A 14,958-nucleotide genomic window follows, 5' to 3' on the forward strand; every position below is an offset into this window, starting at 1 on the left:
AAGAGGATAACGAATTATGGATTATATGCAAAAAGAGTTCTGCTATACATCGGTGAGAACATGGAGCGGGCCGGGCCCAGTATATTAACCTGCAAGCCCAACGGGAGCCGTATAAGCTGCCTTGTTGAGTTCGTGCAGGCAAGACGCACGTTGGCTTTCCAGGGACTCTTGCTCGCGGTGATTCAGTTCCACTTGCGGTGGAAGAAGCAGTTTAAACGAGGAATGGTTTGGGGCCTTTTTCCCGTCGATCCTCTCTCAGGTAAGTTTCGTTTTGCATCTGTGTAGAAACAGCGTTTATTTACTTGTTTCTGGATGACCTTATTGAAGGTTTTTAGAAACGTGCTTTGGGTTTATGTCAGCGACAGGAAACACGTGGGCTGGCGGAGGGGAGGGTGGTATTCTTTTTTTAAAGGCAATGGCTGTAAAGAAGAGTGTGTTTCTTGTGATTAGAAAGAGGATACTTTCTGTCACTAGACATGAGACTTGAGGGATGACAGAAAAGATTAGTAGGAGTGTTTTATACACCTTTTGTGGATTGGTTTTCTCTTGATGCCATTATCAGTACTGATGGGGTACTTCTAATGTGGGATAAAAATGCTTCTGGCGAAAGTAGATTTTGCCGTGGCTGCTTTTTCTGCGTCAGGCTTGTTTTAAAATGTGGAGGCACGGACTTATGGAGACTGACTCAATTTATGGTTTTCTATTATCTACATATTTGGCATTATTGGATTTTCGATAACTTTGAGTACAAAAGTTTGCATTGTTATCACTTATTTCACTGCTTTATACACTTTGATGGGTTCTATGTCTTCTATATATGGTACTTATATGTTGTTCTATTGTCTAGGATCTGGTTTATATTGACGAGTAACTTAGTCTGATTTGTATGACAGGGGAAGATGGTTACTATGTCTTTGCTTCAGGAACGTACAAAGTAGGTCGCAAAGGTAGTCTACAACTTGGACCTGTAATAGATTTCCATTTATCTGAAATTTGTATATTTCAATAAAGATAACATACCTTGGCCAAACTGTAATATTAAGGTCTGTTAACTACAAAATCGTTCTTAAATTGTATCCCTGACGCCCAGATGTCTAAATACCACTCAAAAGCATGCTGTCTCAGAAATTGATCTATATCTGACATATTTTTCATCAACCATAGCCATTATCAACATTTTGGTGGCTGTGACCAAGCTATACGCAGTCAAGGTAAATGAAAAATGAAAATAGCTTTAACATCCGAATCATATTATCCAAAATTATGTTTTCCTTGTATATATTAGTTTTATTGTTTCCTATTGGTCAAACAAAATAATTAGTTTTATTGTTTCCTACATTATACCTATCAAAATTTTTTTCCTAGATTATGGTTATCTTTCGAAGTCTTGTTCTGTACTTTAACACCTGACTCATACTATCCAAAATCATGTCTTCCTTGTTGCAGGTTGTGAAGTAATTATTACCAAAGACAAAGGCGTATCTCGGATCCATGCAGAGATAGTTGTTGATGCCATGACTTCCAGTATTTTGTCCAAAGTTCGTGTTAGAGATTGCTCCAAGTATGGAACATTTATTGACAAGAATCTTGGGCAAACGGAAAAAGTTCATGAGCTCCCAAATAAGGAAGCAACTTTAGGAGATGGGGACCTGGTGCGTTTTGGAACTGGTACTGCAAACTACAGGTAAGTTAATTCTTCCTAGTTAGCTTCTGCAATTGTACATTTTGTGGAATATTTTCACTTATTGAAATATTTGAGAACTGCATGATCATGTCTATCTCTATGTTACTTACGGAATGTCTGCCTTGAGAAAAATATCTAGATTATAACTTGATGCTATGTGGTGCACTGGTGTGGCCTACTCTGTAGTCATTCCTCTGTAATTTTATTCTAAGCAGGTTTTCTTTCATCCCACTGATATTTTTTGTGTGCTCGGAGTCCTTCCTTTCGAATCAACCCCTTCAAGACAAAATTTCATCAATTGGTAAGTGAGAAGCACTTCTTAGCTGACAAGGGATACGAGCTTTTGCTTTAATGTTGTAAAGTATCTCATGGTAATTTCATCTATAAAATATCTAAGTATATTTTGTTTGAATATGCTATTCCTTATATGACATCATGACTTTTATTGACATTACTATCTTATTACTTATAAAAATAAAAAATAAAAACTTTTATTGACATTACTTATATAAAAAAAATCATGACTTCTATTCACATTGCAAGAAAGGGAAAAAAGAGTAGAAATGAAATGCTTTCTTGTTTATAGGTTTACTTTTGGCCATTCAACAAATTGAGTCAGATAGGGTACAGTTTCACCTTCCCTTTGTTAGAGCAGCTATCACCTCTGTCTTACATGGTTCGGGTGTAGTACTTGGCTATACTATTGTTATAATCTTGGTTATATATTTTTAAAATGGATTAAGATTGTAGTGAGTTGAGTACCTTGGTTATATGCAAGTGCCCCCCTCATCCCCTTTTCCTGCTCAGAACGCCTTATTATTTTTAAATAAATTATATTGCTCATCCAAATAGAGGGAATATGAGGCATTAACTATGATGTCACTACATGATCAAATGCCTTCATGTGCTATGAATGCTGTTGTTGGGGCGACCTGAATGTAATGCCCCAGTTATCCTGCACGTCAATTTCTTGAATAATTGTTCACTGCTGTTATTATCTTGGATTTATTATGAAGATTAAAATATTTGGCCATTATTATTCGCAAGGATTTATGGGTCTTAATATGCATCCAGATTTTTTTTTGTGCGGGGTGGAGGTTGGGGGGCGGGGTGCATTCATTAAGCTGTTTGCACACCTAACCATTGCGAGCAGTTATTCAAGTAATTCCCAATTTAGAAATGTAGGATAACCTGGATGGTACTTAACATTATTGTTCCAACATAGAACATCTCAAGGACCTCTCTAAATTAAATTTGTTGGACCCTTTATCATCTTTTTATAATATTCTTTTCCCTAATATTAATATATCTGGAAACATCATATGTTTTTCTCAAGGCTGCATCTGACTCTTGTTGAATGATTCTATCTCCTGCTTACAAAGGGATGTCTTCTTTTGATAATATTGTACTTGCGTTTTATGATTAATGTCCTGCTTTCTTTACAGGAGCTCTTGTTACTCAGAGTCTGATTCAAGAATGCACTCATGTGCTTGTTGATCAACTCATGCTGGTGAATGACGATATCATTGATGCTGTTGTATCAAAGAAACCTATTGTTCTTGATAGTTGGGTTGAGGTAAACTAACATAAAACATTCTGCCTTTCTTGTCTGGGGTATAGTCATGTTGCTAACTTCTATTTTGAAGTTATTTATTTTTGTGGAGAGTGTATAAAAAGTACTTCTCATTGAATGCAAACTAAATCAAGTGGTCTACGGTGCCAAGAATTGGTGTGCTGTAGACAGTAATCTATAATGCCAACTAAGTTTTGCCTCCCCCAATATTTTTAATACCAGTTTCAAGCACATGGGTGAATGAGTGAATATGTGTGATACGCCTATAAATTCCATGATTGGACTCAAATAGGGTTCCAATTTTGGAACGTGACCCATAATTGGATTAGCATTCATGAAGATCAAATGTATGTATAAACAAACTATGTATATGGGTTGCGTGGCTTTTTACTGGCATTTTGTGTTTATATGATTATTGGCCAATAAACTCAAAGCCATATTTTCCTATGTATGCACAGTAATTATATGAAATGAAGAATCTGAGTGATAAGGATGAATCCAATGGTGTCTCCAGAAGGAATTTATGTTTCCAATGTATTTGGTACTTTTCCCATTTGTTTCTTCTCTTTCTCATTTAGATTATATGTGACCGCTAGTTCAATTAAGTAACATAGTACAAGTGATCATGAGGTATGCTTTATAATCATTATATACTTAATCATGTATGTTCAATATTTATATCCGGAATGATGAGTAATTAACACTCATGGAGTCATATAGAACCACCAATTCGTTATCTATTTTTTGGGCACTAGTGCGCTATTCTACGTGCATAATTAACTTGTGAAACATACCTGATTGTGCATTTTATCTAGTTTGTTGCAGAAAAGAAAATTCGCTCTGAAATTCCTAGTTTCAGTTTGTAAGTATTATGTTTGATCTCGCTTCTTCCCAATCAGCTTTCTATGATGTTTCATGGAGACTATCTCGGGTTTAGCTGATTAAACTGTGCTTTTTTCATTTCAGATATGCCCCAATGCTGACAGTAGGAGGAGTGTCAGTCAAAGTTGCAGACCCTAAATCTCGTGAAAACTGTTTGGAAGGATACACTTTTTTGTTGGGGTCAACACACATGGTGATATCTGGAGTCCTTCAATCTCAATCTCTCTCTCATGCACACACAAGCATTCCCTCATTTGTGATTCTGTTGGAAAATGAAATTATTGATAAATATTTTAATCTATATCTTTTTTTTTTTGGTTTATAAGCAATCAATTTTATTAATCAATGAATAGGCATAGCCAAGTACATAAGGAGATCTACAAAGTATATCTCCTGGATTTTATTAAACAATTCCCTCATTTGTGATTTTGATAAATAATGTATATCTCCTGGATTTTTAGTTGGATATTTGCACTTACACGTGCATGTGAGCACATGAAATAAGGGTGTGTGGTGTTTGTTATGGAACTAAAGCATTATATCATGAGACTAAAAGCTTTTGCTAGATGTAATGGATAATCCAGTTGTTTCTTACAACGAGTTGTATTCATTTTTGAGAGAATGCACAATGCTGAGAGCATTTGAAATTTCTCGTGTTTATTCCTTTTTTATTTGCACACAGTACAAGTTCAGGGATCGATTGCAATCCTTATTGGAAGTGGGTGGCGCGAAGATTGTTTCTATAAAAGGATTTTGTTTGAGTAGCCAGGTATGCAATTCATATTCTCTATGCATATGGATTTTTGCTTTTTGCTTTTTTTCCCCGTATGATTTAAATGTTTGTATGTGAACCCTTTCTTCCTCCAAACTATTTTTGAATCAGTTTGTCAGGTTTATAGACTAGAAAACAGCAATAATATTGATATTGTGCAAGTCTGCTTATGATATACTTGGGTCTTCCATTGGGGGCGCCTTTTAAGGCTGGTGCTATTTGGGGGTTATTGAGAAAGTTGAGAAAGGTTAGCTGGTTGGAAGTGGCTATATTTATCTAGCAGTTCTTCTACATACAACTGGCATGGAAAATCGTTGGGGAACCAGCTGATGTCAGCTGATATATTACTTTAAAAAAAAAAAGTAAACGGACGAATGGAAGAAAACCAAAACAGATGAAAGAGGAAGAAAAAATAAAGAAAACCAAAACAACTGAGACCCAGAAAGAGGTCTGCGTCGTCGTCTTCGTGTGAACAACTGGTAGATCTCATCGTCTTTGTGTGAATGATGATCCAGAGAGGAGGAAAGTACAGTTGAAAGCGAGCCCCATTGCTTTCCAGTATAGACCAAGAAGGAACTTCAAAACACTGTAATAAAAAACAGTGTGCTTTAAGAACATAGTTAAGATTGAAGTGTTGGCTACAGTAACCGGATTTATTTATTTATTTTTCCTCTCTTTTTTCTCTAGCGGTTTTGCTTTGATTGGGAATAAGTGGTGCTGGTGATTTTGAGAAGCAAAACCAACCTGAAGCAAGATTCCTGATAGCATTCCCAGTTGAGAGAAAGAGTAAGGAAGTGTTAATAGCACTTGCGCAACCTGTTGTGAAATAAAAGAATCAAAATTTATTAATTCGTAATTGGTTTTACTTGATTGGAAGTGTAGGTGAACCATGCGGGGAGCTTTGGAATGATAGGAAGAAATGGGGGAATTGTGCCTGTGAAGAAGAAGAATGAATGAAAGTCTGAAATGGGGAAAACGAATTCATTTTTGGGAAAAAAAGAAAACGATGTCGTTTTCTGTTCTGCCATGTGGGATGCGGTTCCCCCATGGTTCCCCTAGCCGATTTTGAATAGCTTTTCTCTTTATCTAAAGGGGGCAGGGTTACTCTTATTAAGAGTACCATCTCCAATCTTCCCACTTATTTTCTTTCATTGTTTCCATTGCCTGCAGGGGTGGCCAACCGGATTGATAAGTCGTTTCTTGCTTTTTATAGGGTGGTATGGGAGAGGAAACTAAGTTCCATCTTGTTAGTTGGAATAAAGTTTGTTCTCCTATCTCGGTTGGAGGGTTGGGAGTTCGTAACTTGAGGATCTTTAATAAGACTTTATTGGGAAAGTGGCTATGGAGATATCAATTGGAAGGAGAGTCGCTTTGGAGGGAGGTCATTGATTGGAAGTATGGAAGTGCTTGGGGGGTTGGTGCTCTAATGAAGTTCGGGGGGTTTATGGTGTGGGGCTTTAGAATCTCATTAGAAAGGGATGGGAGAGTTTTGTCAGTCATGTTAGTTTTGATGTTGGAGAGGGAGCTAGGATCCGTTTCTGGTTTGACACTTGGTGTGGTGATCGAGTCCTTAATAGTATGTTTCCGGTTATCTTACGATTGGCATCTGATTGGGATGCAATGGGATGCTGCAGTTTTTTATTTGCTTTGTCATTCTAATGGCTCAATCCAGTGGGATATTTGTTTAACTAGAGCTGTACATGATTGGGAGATTGATGAAGTTTGAGCCTTTTACAGTTTTTTATACTCGTTGAGGCTTGGTGGTAATGATGTGGACAGGATGTTGTGGAAGTCTAAGGGGGTTAAAAAGTTCTCTGTTTGTTCATACTATAAGCTGTTGTCTTCTTAGAATAGTCCCCCTTTTATTTGGAAGTGTATTTGGAGGTCTCACGTGCCTTCCAAAGTTGCTTTCTTCACTTGGACTGCCTCTCTTGGGAAAATCTTGACATTGGATAATTTAAGGAAGCGGGGTATTATCGTTATGGATTTGTGCTTCATGTGTAAAAAGAATGGGGAAACTGTGGATCATCTAGTATTGCATTGTGAGGTGGCAAGGGCTTTATGGGATGGCTTTTTTGTTATAACTGGCTTGGCTTGGGCAATGCATTTGAGAGCGGTTGATCTTCTAGCTTGCTGGAAAGGGCTTCACGGTTGCACTCAAGTAGATGTGACGGAAGATGGTTGCTTTGTGTCTCATGTGGTGCATTGGATGGAAAGGAATGAGTGGTGTTTTAACGGCAAGGAGCGTACTTTGGAGCAACTTCGGAATTCCTTTGTGCACTCTTTGCTGCTTTCCGTTTCCTAGAATGTACTTAGGTGTATGGGCTTCACCTATACATTCGTTTCTAATAGAACTCCTTACTTATATAGTTATATGAAAAAAAATGATATGGTCTAAAACGAAATGCCGTTCCTGTTTGTCTCATCTTTTAGGAGGCAAAGAAGCTTCAGAAGCTTCGATGGCATCAAGCTTTCTTTGCCTAAGTTTAAGTATTTGTTCTTGAGATTGTTGTAGTGTGTGGATGAGGTATTTCAACCAATGTTTTGAATACCGTACCGGATGTCGTACCGGTTAAGGCACTGAAACGAAATATTTCGGTACCAGTACCGTTTCGGGATAGTCGATATATAAATAAATTATATATATTAATTATATTTCAAAATAATAATTTATATATAAATAAATTATACGTAAGTACATATATCTATATAAATTATAAATAGTTTAGTCTAAATTGGGGGTAAAAAAATGAATTTGTAGTTTGAAAAAATGAAAAAAAAAAAATCGAGATCGAAATACCGGCCGGTACGGGCCGGTACAGGCCGAAATATCGGCCGGTACGTCCGATACCGGCCGGTATTTGAACCGGTACGAAATATGTGAATTTCTGTACCGGTCCGGTGGCCGGTACAGAATATACCGGCCGTACCAGCCGGTATGGTACGATTTTAAAAACAATGATTTCAACTGGTTTTATTTTTCTTATTTGATTTTCTGCACTTTTCGGCATTGAGACACTAGTCAGGTATGCTGCTTGTCTACTTTGGATATGCTTTTTTTTTTTTTTTTTTTAATTTAGTTTTACTTATCAGAAAGACAAATGAATGACCTGATCGAACACTAGCTAAAGAATGCAATACCCATAATCAGCTCAATATCCAATCTCTTTAAATTGGTGATTGTTTCTTACAAGATTATTATGTCCTGGGTGGCCTATGTTCTAAAATGATTTGATTGAATAATTTATTTTTAGGACACGGAGCATGGAGACAATGATCGCATGGTTTGTGTTGTCCCTGGAGGATCAACAGAGGAGTATGATCAATTCCAAAAACTCAGTTCATTGTCGAGAGTAAATGAGATGGATTTAGTATGTGCCATTTTATCTGGAGGGATGGATCCATCCATATTGATATCGCCATGCAGTAAGTACTTGTAACACTATTATATTTTTACTTATCAAAAAAAAGAAAAAAACTTGTAACACTACGGAATAGGTGTACCTTGTGGGTCACTTCTAATAACGATGTGCACATATAATTGGAATTCTACACATGATTTTTCTATGTATGTAACCGTGTCTTACATAATGACAATAATTAAGGCAAATCCAAAATTCTCTTACTTAATAGGTCCAAAATCCTTGTCGGAAATTAGCATTTTGGCCTTTTTGTTTTCACTTTTTTTATAGGTAAGCAATCATTTTATTAATAAAGGCAAGGCATAGCCCAAGTACATGGATTGATACTTGTTTTCACTTACTATGGCCTTTCATATATTTCTTATTATACCAAAGTGATGTAGCTGAAGAATATCTGTCATTTTGCAGTTCTTGTTTCATCTTCCTGCTCCACAGAAGAAACAGTGGTAGCAGATTCTGATGTAGAGGAGGAAACAGCTACATCAATTCATGCAAATGCCACAGTCTGCGATGATGAAGCCATTAAATTTGTGAGCAAAGCTGAAACATCCATGGATCATGCTGCTGCCAAATCAGAGGATGCCCATGTTATGAGCGGCATAGATGGTAGTTATGGTATGACAGTGGGAAGAGACAAGGTTGATGAGACCGAATGTGGGAATGCTGATATAATCTACAGCCAAGATTTAGTTGTGCAGTATATGGACTTACCTTCTCGTGCCAATACTATTGCCAACAATGGAGTTCTAAATTTCAAACACTTCAGGAAGGTAATGGCCTTATCTATTCCTACCACTGAATAGAACAATCACTTTTAGCTTGTTGGAAGAAACGACCAATTTGTCCTGTCCTCTTCATTTTGTCACGTGGCATTAGAACATTGATACGTAACTCTTAGATTGTGGTTCTTATTCATTATGATGGGTAATACAACTGATTAAACTCAAATTTTTAGGCTGGACTTCACATTGAAATATGTGAGTGCCATGAATTGCAAGAAAATTTATCAACTTATTTCTAATATTGTAACCAGTTGGGTTATGAAATGCCTAATTTTCTTATGTATTTTTGGAATGGAATTGCAGACAAATACCCAATCTGGGAATAGCTTCAACAATTTAATCCCGTTTTCAAAGTACCCGTTCAAGTAAGAACTAAGTGTTACTAAGCCTACTTCTAATTCTGTTTGGTTTGGACCATTCCATGGGCATAGGCCAATCATTTTATTTTTGTTTCTTGATGTAGAGATTCTGACTACGGGAGTGAGGAAGTGGTTGAGTCGGTTATGGCTGAGAAAAAGCGAAAGCAAATGGAAGCCATTGCAGAAGACTTATTTAACAATGAGAAGGTGAGAAATGTATGGTATTCTAACAAAACTCAAATAACTGAGGGACATGCCTTAAAAGTCACTCTTTCATCTTATAGGGGAGGCGGCGTGGCATCGCTGGTTCTCTCCGTGGGCTTCTTACTCAAGTTTAGCCAAGGTAATCTTCTCTTGACTTCATATTTTCTGTAATGGTTAAAGCATAAAACATCATAGTTACAAATTGTGCGGAACTTCCATCCCTCCAAGTGATCTAGTAACTTTATTGGTTAACAGTAAGACGGTTACCAATGGTAAATGGTGCTAATGGGTAAATATTCAAAGCATTGAGGTAAAGAAGTTGAAAAAGAAGAGAGAACATTGCGTTGCATATTTCACACTGAAAAATGTAACAGAGGAAAGTTTGTCAGTTGCTTCTGTTATACTTGTGTTTTCGGTTTTTGTGGGGTTTGGTACGCATGTTTCAATTGTCTATTGTCTGCCTTCGTTTTGTCAATACTTCGTGTTCTTGTTTGGTGACCTTTGTGTTGAATTCGGTGACTTTCATTTTGTTCAGACTAATGTTTCATCTTCTCTGAAGAAACCTCGAAAACTTGACATGCCTACCTTCTTTAGTTTCCATTTTTTCTTGGCATCTGCTTTCTCTTCGTTGCTTCTGCTTGCCTTGTCACCATCTATGGTCAGCAATATAATTAGTTCTGGTAATGAATGCTATGAAATTACAGGACCTGGTAACGACAAACATGAGGGCAGAAGCAAGCTGGGAGACTCACATGCATATAAAGTATCGGGTTTTGTTGATTTTTTCCTGCCTGCACCTTCATGTTTTGTTGTCTTTTACCCTCTTCCACAGTTGATTGTAAACTATATATATATATATGACTAAACATACATGTCTAGCGCTTTTTGTTGATTTTTTCCGGCCTGCACCTTCATGTTTTGTTGTCTTTTACCCTCTTCCAAAGTTGATTGTGAACTACACACACACACACACACATAAACATACATGTCTGGCGCTTCCTCCTCCAGTCTTCTAAAAGATGATTTGGAAAGAAATGGATGTTGGAAAGTAACGATCTGTCTTTGTTCTGATTCAAGTCCGCTATGGATTTCACTCTGACAGATTGCAACTTCTTGTAGCACATTTCCTCAAGCTTCTGAGCACAATGTTTCCATCAGTAAGCGACCCTCAGCCTACCTTGTACTAATCGATACTGGGAAATCTGCAGTGGACAAAGATGGGTAGCATTGCCTTACAACGTCCCATCTGTATGCACGCGGCTCGCAATGTGCTTATAAGAAAATTTTATGGACATACATACATACATATATGTGTGTGTGTGTGTGTAAACTGTGCAGGTAAGGTGTTTCTGGTTTTAAGTGAAACTTGAACCTGCTTGTTAGGTCTTAAATTACTTTTTTTTTTTTTTTTCAACCAAGCAGCATGTTATATATAAGGCATAAAAGGAAAGCTGTTTAGCAGCAGTAGCACTAGTAGTTATATACAAAAAACAGGATGATCTTTCCCACTATGAAAATTAAGTAAAGATGGTGGAATAGAGATAAGGGGTATGCTTCCTAACAAATTGTTGGTTGCTGCCCACTGCGCAATGGAATGCGCGCATCGATTTGTATCTCGATGTATTTTCCTCGTTTTCCAGTTCTGGAAGGACTTTAGAGCAAGCCTGATGTCTTGGATGATTGGTTGAGCTAACCAGTCTGGGCTGATGCTTGGATCCTTTACTGCCTGCAGTGTGTTTAGGGAATTTCCAGCAATTACAAGTTTTGTAATCCCTTTATCTTTTGCTTCTTGAATTCCTAGAAGTAATGCTGCAGCTTCTCCTTGGTTGGAATTGGATGTCTGAATGCAGTTAGTTACAACAAAGATTGGAGTACCTGCTGCATTTCTACAAATTGCAGCAGTGGTACTACCATGATATCTATCGGCTACATCAAAGGTTAAGAAGCAATGATCTTGAGGGATGGCTTTCCAATCATGGCTTGAGTTAATCAATTTATTTTCCTATGCATCACAGTGTTCTTTGTGTGTTTTTAAAGTGGATGACACAAAGGTGTGAACATTAGGCTTAAACCCATCATGGACAACTTTATTCCTTAGGTACCAGATACTATCCATTGCAATTAATGCAAAGATCTGAAATTGGTGCTCATCTGGAGGAGGTATTTCTAACTGTCCTATGGGGTCAATGATGCATCTAATCCAATGGTCTATGCTATGATTTTCGAAGGCAGAAATGTTTATAGGCCAGGGAGAGTTCCTCCAAAGTATTATGGTGAAAGTGCAAGTTAGAAACAGATGAGGGATACTTTCTTCTCCAGAGTTACATATGGGACAGTGAAGGTCTTCTTGGTTCATAGGGATGAACTTACAAAGGAGAGCACGAGTGAGAATGATATTACAGAGGATCTTCCAACAGAAAAATTTAAGCCTGTCCTGGACCTTGAGCTTCCAAATACTCTTCCAAAGGTTTGTTTGGTGTGAACTTTAGTTTTCATTATTGCTTTGACTCCCCACTATGGCTGCATAAGCCGATTTTATGCTAAATTTTCCTGAGGAATGGTGGATCCAAACAAGCTTATCTTCCCTATTTTGGTAGTTATCCTGGGCTAAAGGTATTTTCAAAATCTCTTCAACAGAAGATTGGTGGAAAAGGGTTTGGAGAAGAATCGTATTCCAACTTCTTGGATTTTCCATCATAAGCTCAGAGACTTTCATGTTGGGATCAATTTGGATCGAGTTATCCTTTGGAGTTGGGATTAAGGGTGGAGTGGTTGGAATCCATTGATCAATCCAAACTTTTGTTTTCACTCCATTATTAATCTGATGACAGATACTTGTCTGCAGCATATCCTTTTGGCTGAGGATTCCTTTCCATGTCCAAGAGTCTGTGGGCTTTTGAAGGGCATTGAGGAAGGAGGTATTCTTTAAGTACTTTCCAGCTAGAATATTGATCAAATTTGAACGATTTCCAATAACGATTTGCCATCCAATTTTGCAGAGGAAAGCTCTGTTGAAATCAGAGAATAGTCTAATGCCAAGGCCGCCCATTAACTTAGGTTTGCATATAGACTTCCAAGATTTTGGGGTGAGATTATGATTTTTTCCAGTAGGAAAACCTCACCAAAATTTCATAAACTAGGTCTTAAATTACTTGGTTTGCTATAAAATATAAGCTTAATAATGCGTGAAACATGGTGATATGAACTCTGCTTGGATGATCTACAACCATGCCACGACAGCTTAACTTAGTCATTTGTTGCGCCCATCGCTCCTTCCAACTTGGCAATCCAACCGTTGACAGAATCTCATGTTTCGCGACTTGAATTAGGAATACATCTTTGTGTTTTGGCTGATGAATATCAAAACATAATTAAATGCAGACAGGGCCTCCCTAGTCTAAATGGGACCCTATTATTCGGCGCCGAGAGAGAAGTCACCCTATGCATCGCCGGGTCAAAGTAACTAAAAAAGCCTTGTCGGCAAATAATAAGCGGTCCCGACCCAAAATTTCAATGGAGCGATACCCACATGCATGGTTCTTACTTTCTTCTTCTTGTTTGTTCTTGGTTATAGTCGTGGTTGTTACTTATTCTTTTACTTTGTGTCAAATAAAAGAAAGTTCATTTAAGAACATCAACAAACTTTGGGACATTAATTTTCTGTAATTCTCTTTATTATGCATTAGAGATCCCAGGTCTTTCTTACTCGATCGTATATTCGTAGCAATTTGTTTGAGAGAGAGAGAGAGAGAGAGAGAGAGAGAGAGAGAGAGCTTGCATCTTATTAACAATCTATGAATACTGAGCTCGACAGAAAATATTATAGTAAAATGATCTGATGGATAGAATACGTACAGGACGTATAATCTCAAAAAAAAAAAAAAAAAAAAAAAAGAATTACAGGACATGTATATATATAGAAGTGTTGAGAATATTAGAACCTACGTATATGATCCTCCACTTCTTTTATGGAAAAGGGAAAAAATAAAACAAATTGAAGAATGAAAGAAGTGTGTGTATATATATATATATATATAGAAAATCAGAATGATCTAAAGCCTAAGCCTGAACTTACAGCTACTGTTCCGAATAGTAATAGCATTATTAGCAGAAAGGCGATCCACCTGCAGTCTGCACCTTACCCTGAACTTTATCTTAAACAGCTTCAACTTCCCTAGCTTTATTCTCACCGGCTGATTAACCCTAAGAGTGAGCGGAATACTTCCCGTTTCTTGCTGCTGCTGTTGGAGCGTGGTCAGCAGCCCACTAGCGTTCTGCGTCTGTCCCGTCAACGGCACGTTCAGCACCGTCGTGTTCCGGTGGCCCTGATAGAACTTTGGCAAAGCCCCTTGGCATAGCTTTCTGCCCGTATACCACACGTGTATGCTGCTCCCGCCCTCATAGTATATTCCGATCTTCTTGTTTGGGTTTCTTGCAGTGATCGTCACGTCGAACGCTGCATATAAGCTGTCATCGCTGCTGAGATTGAATTGGGTAATTTGCATTTTGTCCACAGAGTACTTGGGAAGCTTTGGTTGGAACGCAAGGAATATTATTCCGACAAGAATACCGATGATGATCAGTTGGAGCAGTAGGAGGCATACTGTCCAACACAGGCACTTGCAGCAGCAGCTTCTCTTCTTTGGTGGTTTGGAGTGCATCACCGGGATGGTACGCTGGAATGGTGGGTACCGCTGCCCCACGGCCGGATCGCCTCCATCGGATTTGGACGTTCCCCGTGGCACCAGCGGAGCTGTCGATGCATGTACTGGTGCTTCAACATCGTGGACAGGATGGATTTTCTGAGGATCGGCCATTGATTAATGGCTTAATTCGAGAAATGTTGTCTTGAGTGATCAGAAGGAACAATCTTTGGTGATCACGAGTACTGATATTGATCAAGAATAACTAATGAAGAATGAAATGCATGGTTCCTCTGTCTTAATAATGGAATTTATAATAATAAACGAAGTCATTTTCAGCTATATATATAAATAAGTTTGATTCGTAGTCATGGACGGCTGAAGCTTCCTTCTTTTGACTTTTGGGGTTGATGTGCCGCTTTTATGGAAGTTTTCTATCCGCGTACGTTGGATTCTCAGTTCTCACTTGCTTCTGAATTTGTAGGCCAAAAGAAATAAAAAAATAGGAGCAGTCGACAAGACCAGGTGGTAATTTCTCGCAACATATACAGTGATTACCAGAAGAGGGAAGTACTCGTCATCCCACGCTTCAGACTTTTACATATATAATAATTGAGTTGTTCTACTTATAATCTAT

General features: G+C 37.9%; 2 protein-coding genes across 6 annotated transcripts; one reads left to right on the forward strand and one right to left on the reverse strand.

Annotated features, from left to right (window-relative positions):
• Positions 1 to 104: 104 nt before the first annotated feature.
• Positions 105 to 13,715, forward strand: LOC122307259 (nijmegen breakage syndrome 1 protein). Of its 5 annotated transcripts, none has more exons than XR_006241712.1 (15): positions 105 to 259; positions 894 to 947; positions 1,447 to 1,684; positions 1,900 to 1,985; positions 3,130 to 3,260; positions 4,073 to 4,119; positions 4,224 to 4,332; positions 4,822 to 4,908; positions 8,166 to 8,337; positions 8,742 to 9,103; positions 9,419 to 9,480; positions 9,579 to 9,681; positions 9,759 to 9,817; positions 10,798 to 11,016; positions 11,480 to 13,715. XR_006241712.1 is itself a non-coding variant. In XM_043120021.1 (15 exons), exons 4-14 carry the CDS (start codon positions 1,515 to 1,517, stop codon positions 9,810 to 9,812), a joined length of 1,383 nt encoding a protein of 460 aa, XP_042975955.1. In that variant the 5' UTR covers positions 197 to 259; positions 894 to 947; positions 1,091 to 1,211; positions 1,447 to 1,514; the 3' UTR covers positions 9,813 to 9,817; positions 10,383 to 10,572. The 5 variants fall into 5 exon arrangements, 4 of the variants coding, with proteins under 4 accessions (XP_042975954.1, XP_042975953.1, XP_042975952.1 ...); XM_043120021.1 differs by lacking the exons at positions 10,798 to 11,016; positions 11,480 to 13,715 and adding exons at positions 1,091 to 1,211; positions 10,383 to 10,572 and having other exon boundaries at positions 197 to 259; XM_043120020.1 differs by lacking the exon at positions 11,480 to 13,715 and having other exon boundaries at positions 10,781 to 11,089.
• LOC122307261 (NDR1/HIN1-like protein 6) lies at positions 13,460 to 14,642 on the reverse strand. Its single transcript, XM_043120022.1, has one exon. The coding sequence runs from the start codon at positions 14,493 to 14,495 to the stop codon at positions 13,731 to 13,733; it is 765 nt and encodes a 254-aa protein (XP_042975956.1). The 5' UTR covers positions 14,496 to 14,642; the 3' UTR covers positions 13,460 to 13,730.
• Between the last annotated feature and the right edge of the window lie 316 nt (positions 14,643 to 14,958).

This window comes from Carya illinoinensis, chromosome 4, assembly GCF_018687715.1.
Source record: "Carya illinoinensis cultivar Pawnee chromosome 4, C.illinoinensisPawnee_v1, whole genome shotgun sequence".
In the NCBI taxonomy this organism is placed as follows: domain Eukaryota; kingdom Viridiplantae; phylum Streptophyta; class Magnoliopsida; order Fagales; family Juglandaceae; genus Carya; species Carya illinoinensis.

Excerpts from the sequence above, each read along its gene's own strand:
- LOC122307259 (XM_043120020.1), top strand. The coding sequence starts at position 223 with ATGGTTTGGGGCCTTTTTCCCGTCGATCCTCTCTCAG. Across the intron at positions 4,333-4,821 it reads TGTTGGGGTCAACACACATG|TACAAGTTCAGGGATCGATT; the intron begins GTGATATCTGGA and ends ATTTGCACACAG. Across the intron at positions 9,481-9,578 it reads TTTTCAAAGTACCCGTTCAA|AGATTCTGACTACGGGAGTG; the intron begins GTAAGAACTAAG and ends TTCTTGATGTAG.
- LOC122307261 (XM_043120022.1), bottom strand. The coding sequence starts at position 14,495 with ATGGCCGATCCTCAGAAAATCCATCCTGTCCACGATGTTGAAGCACCA.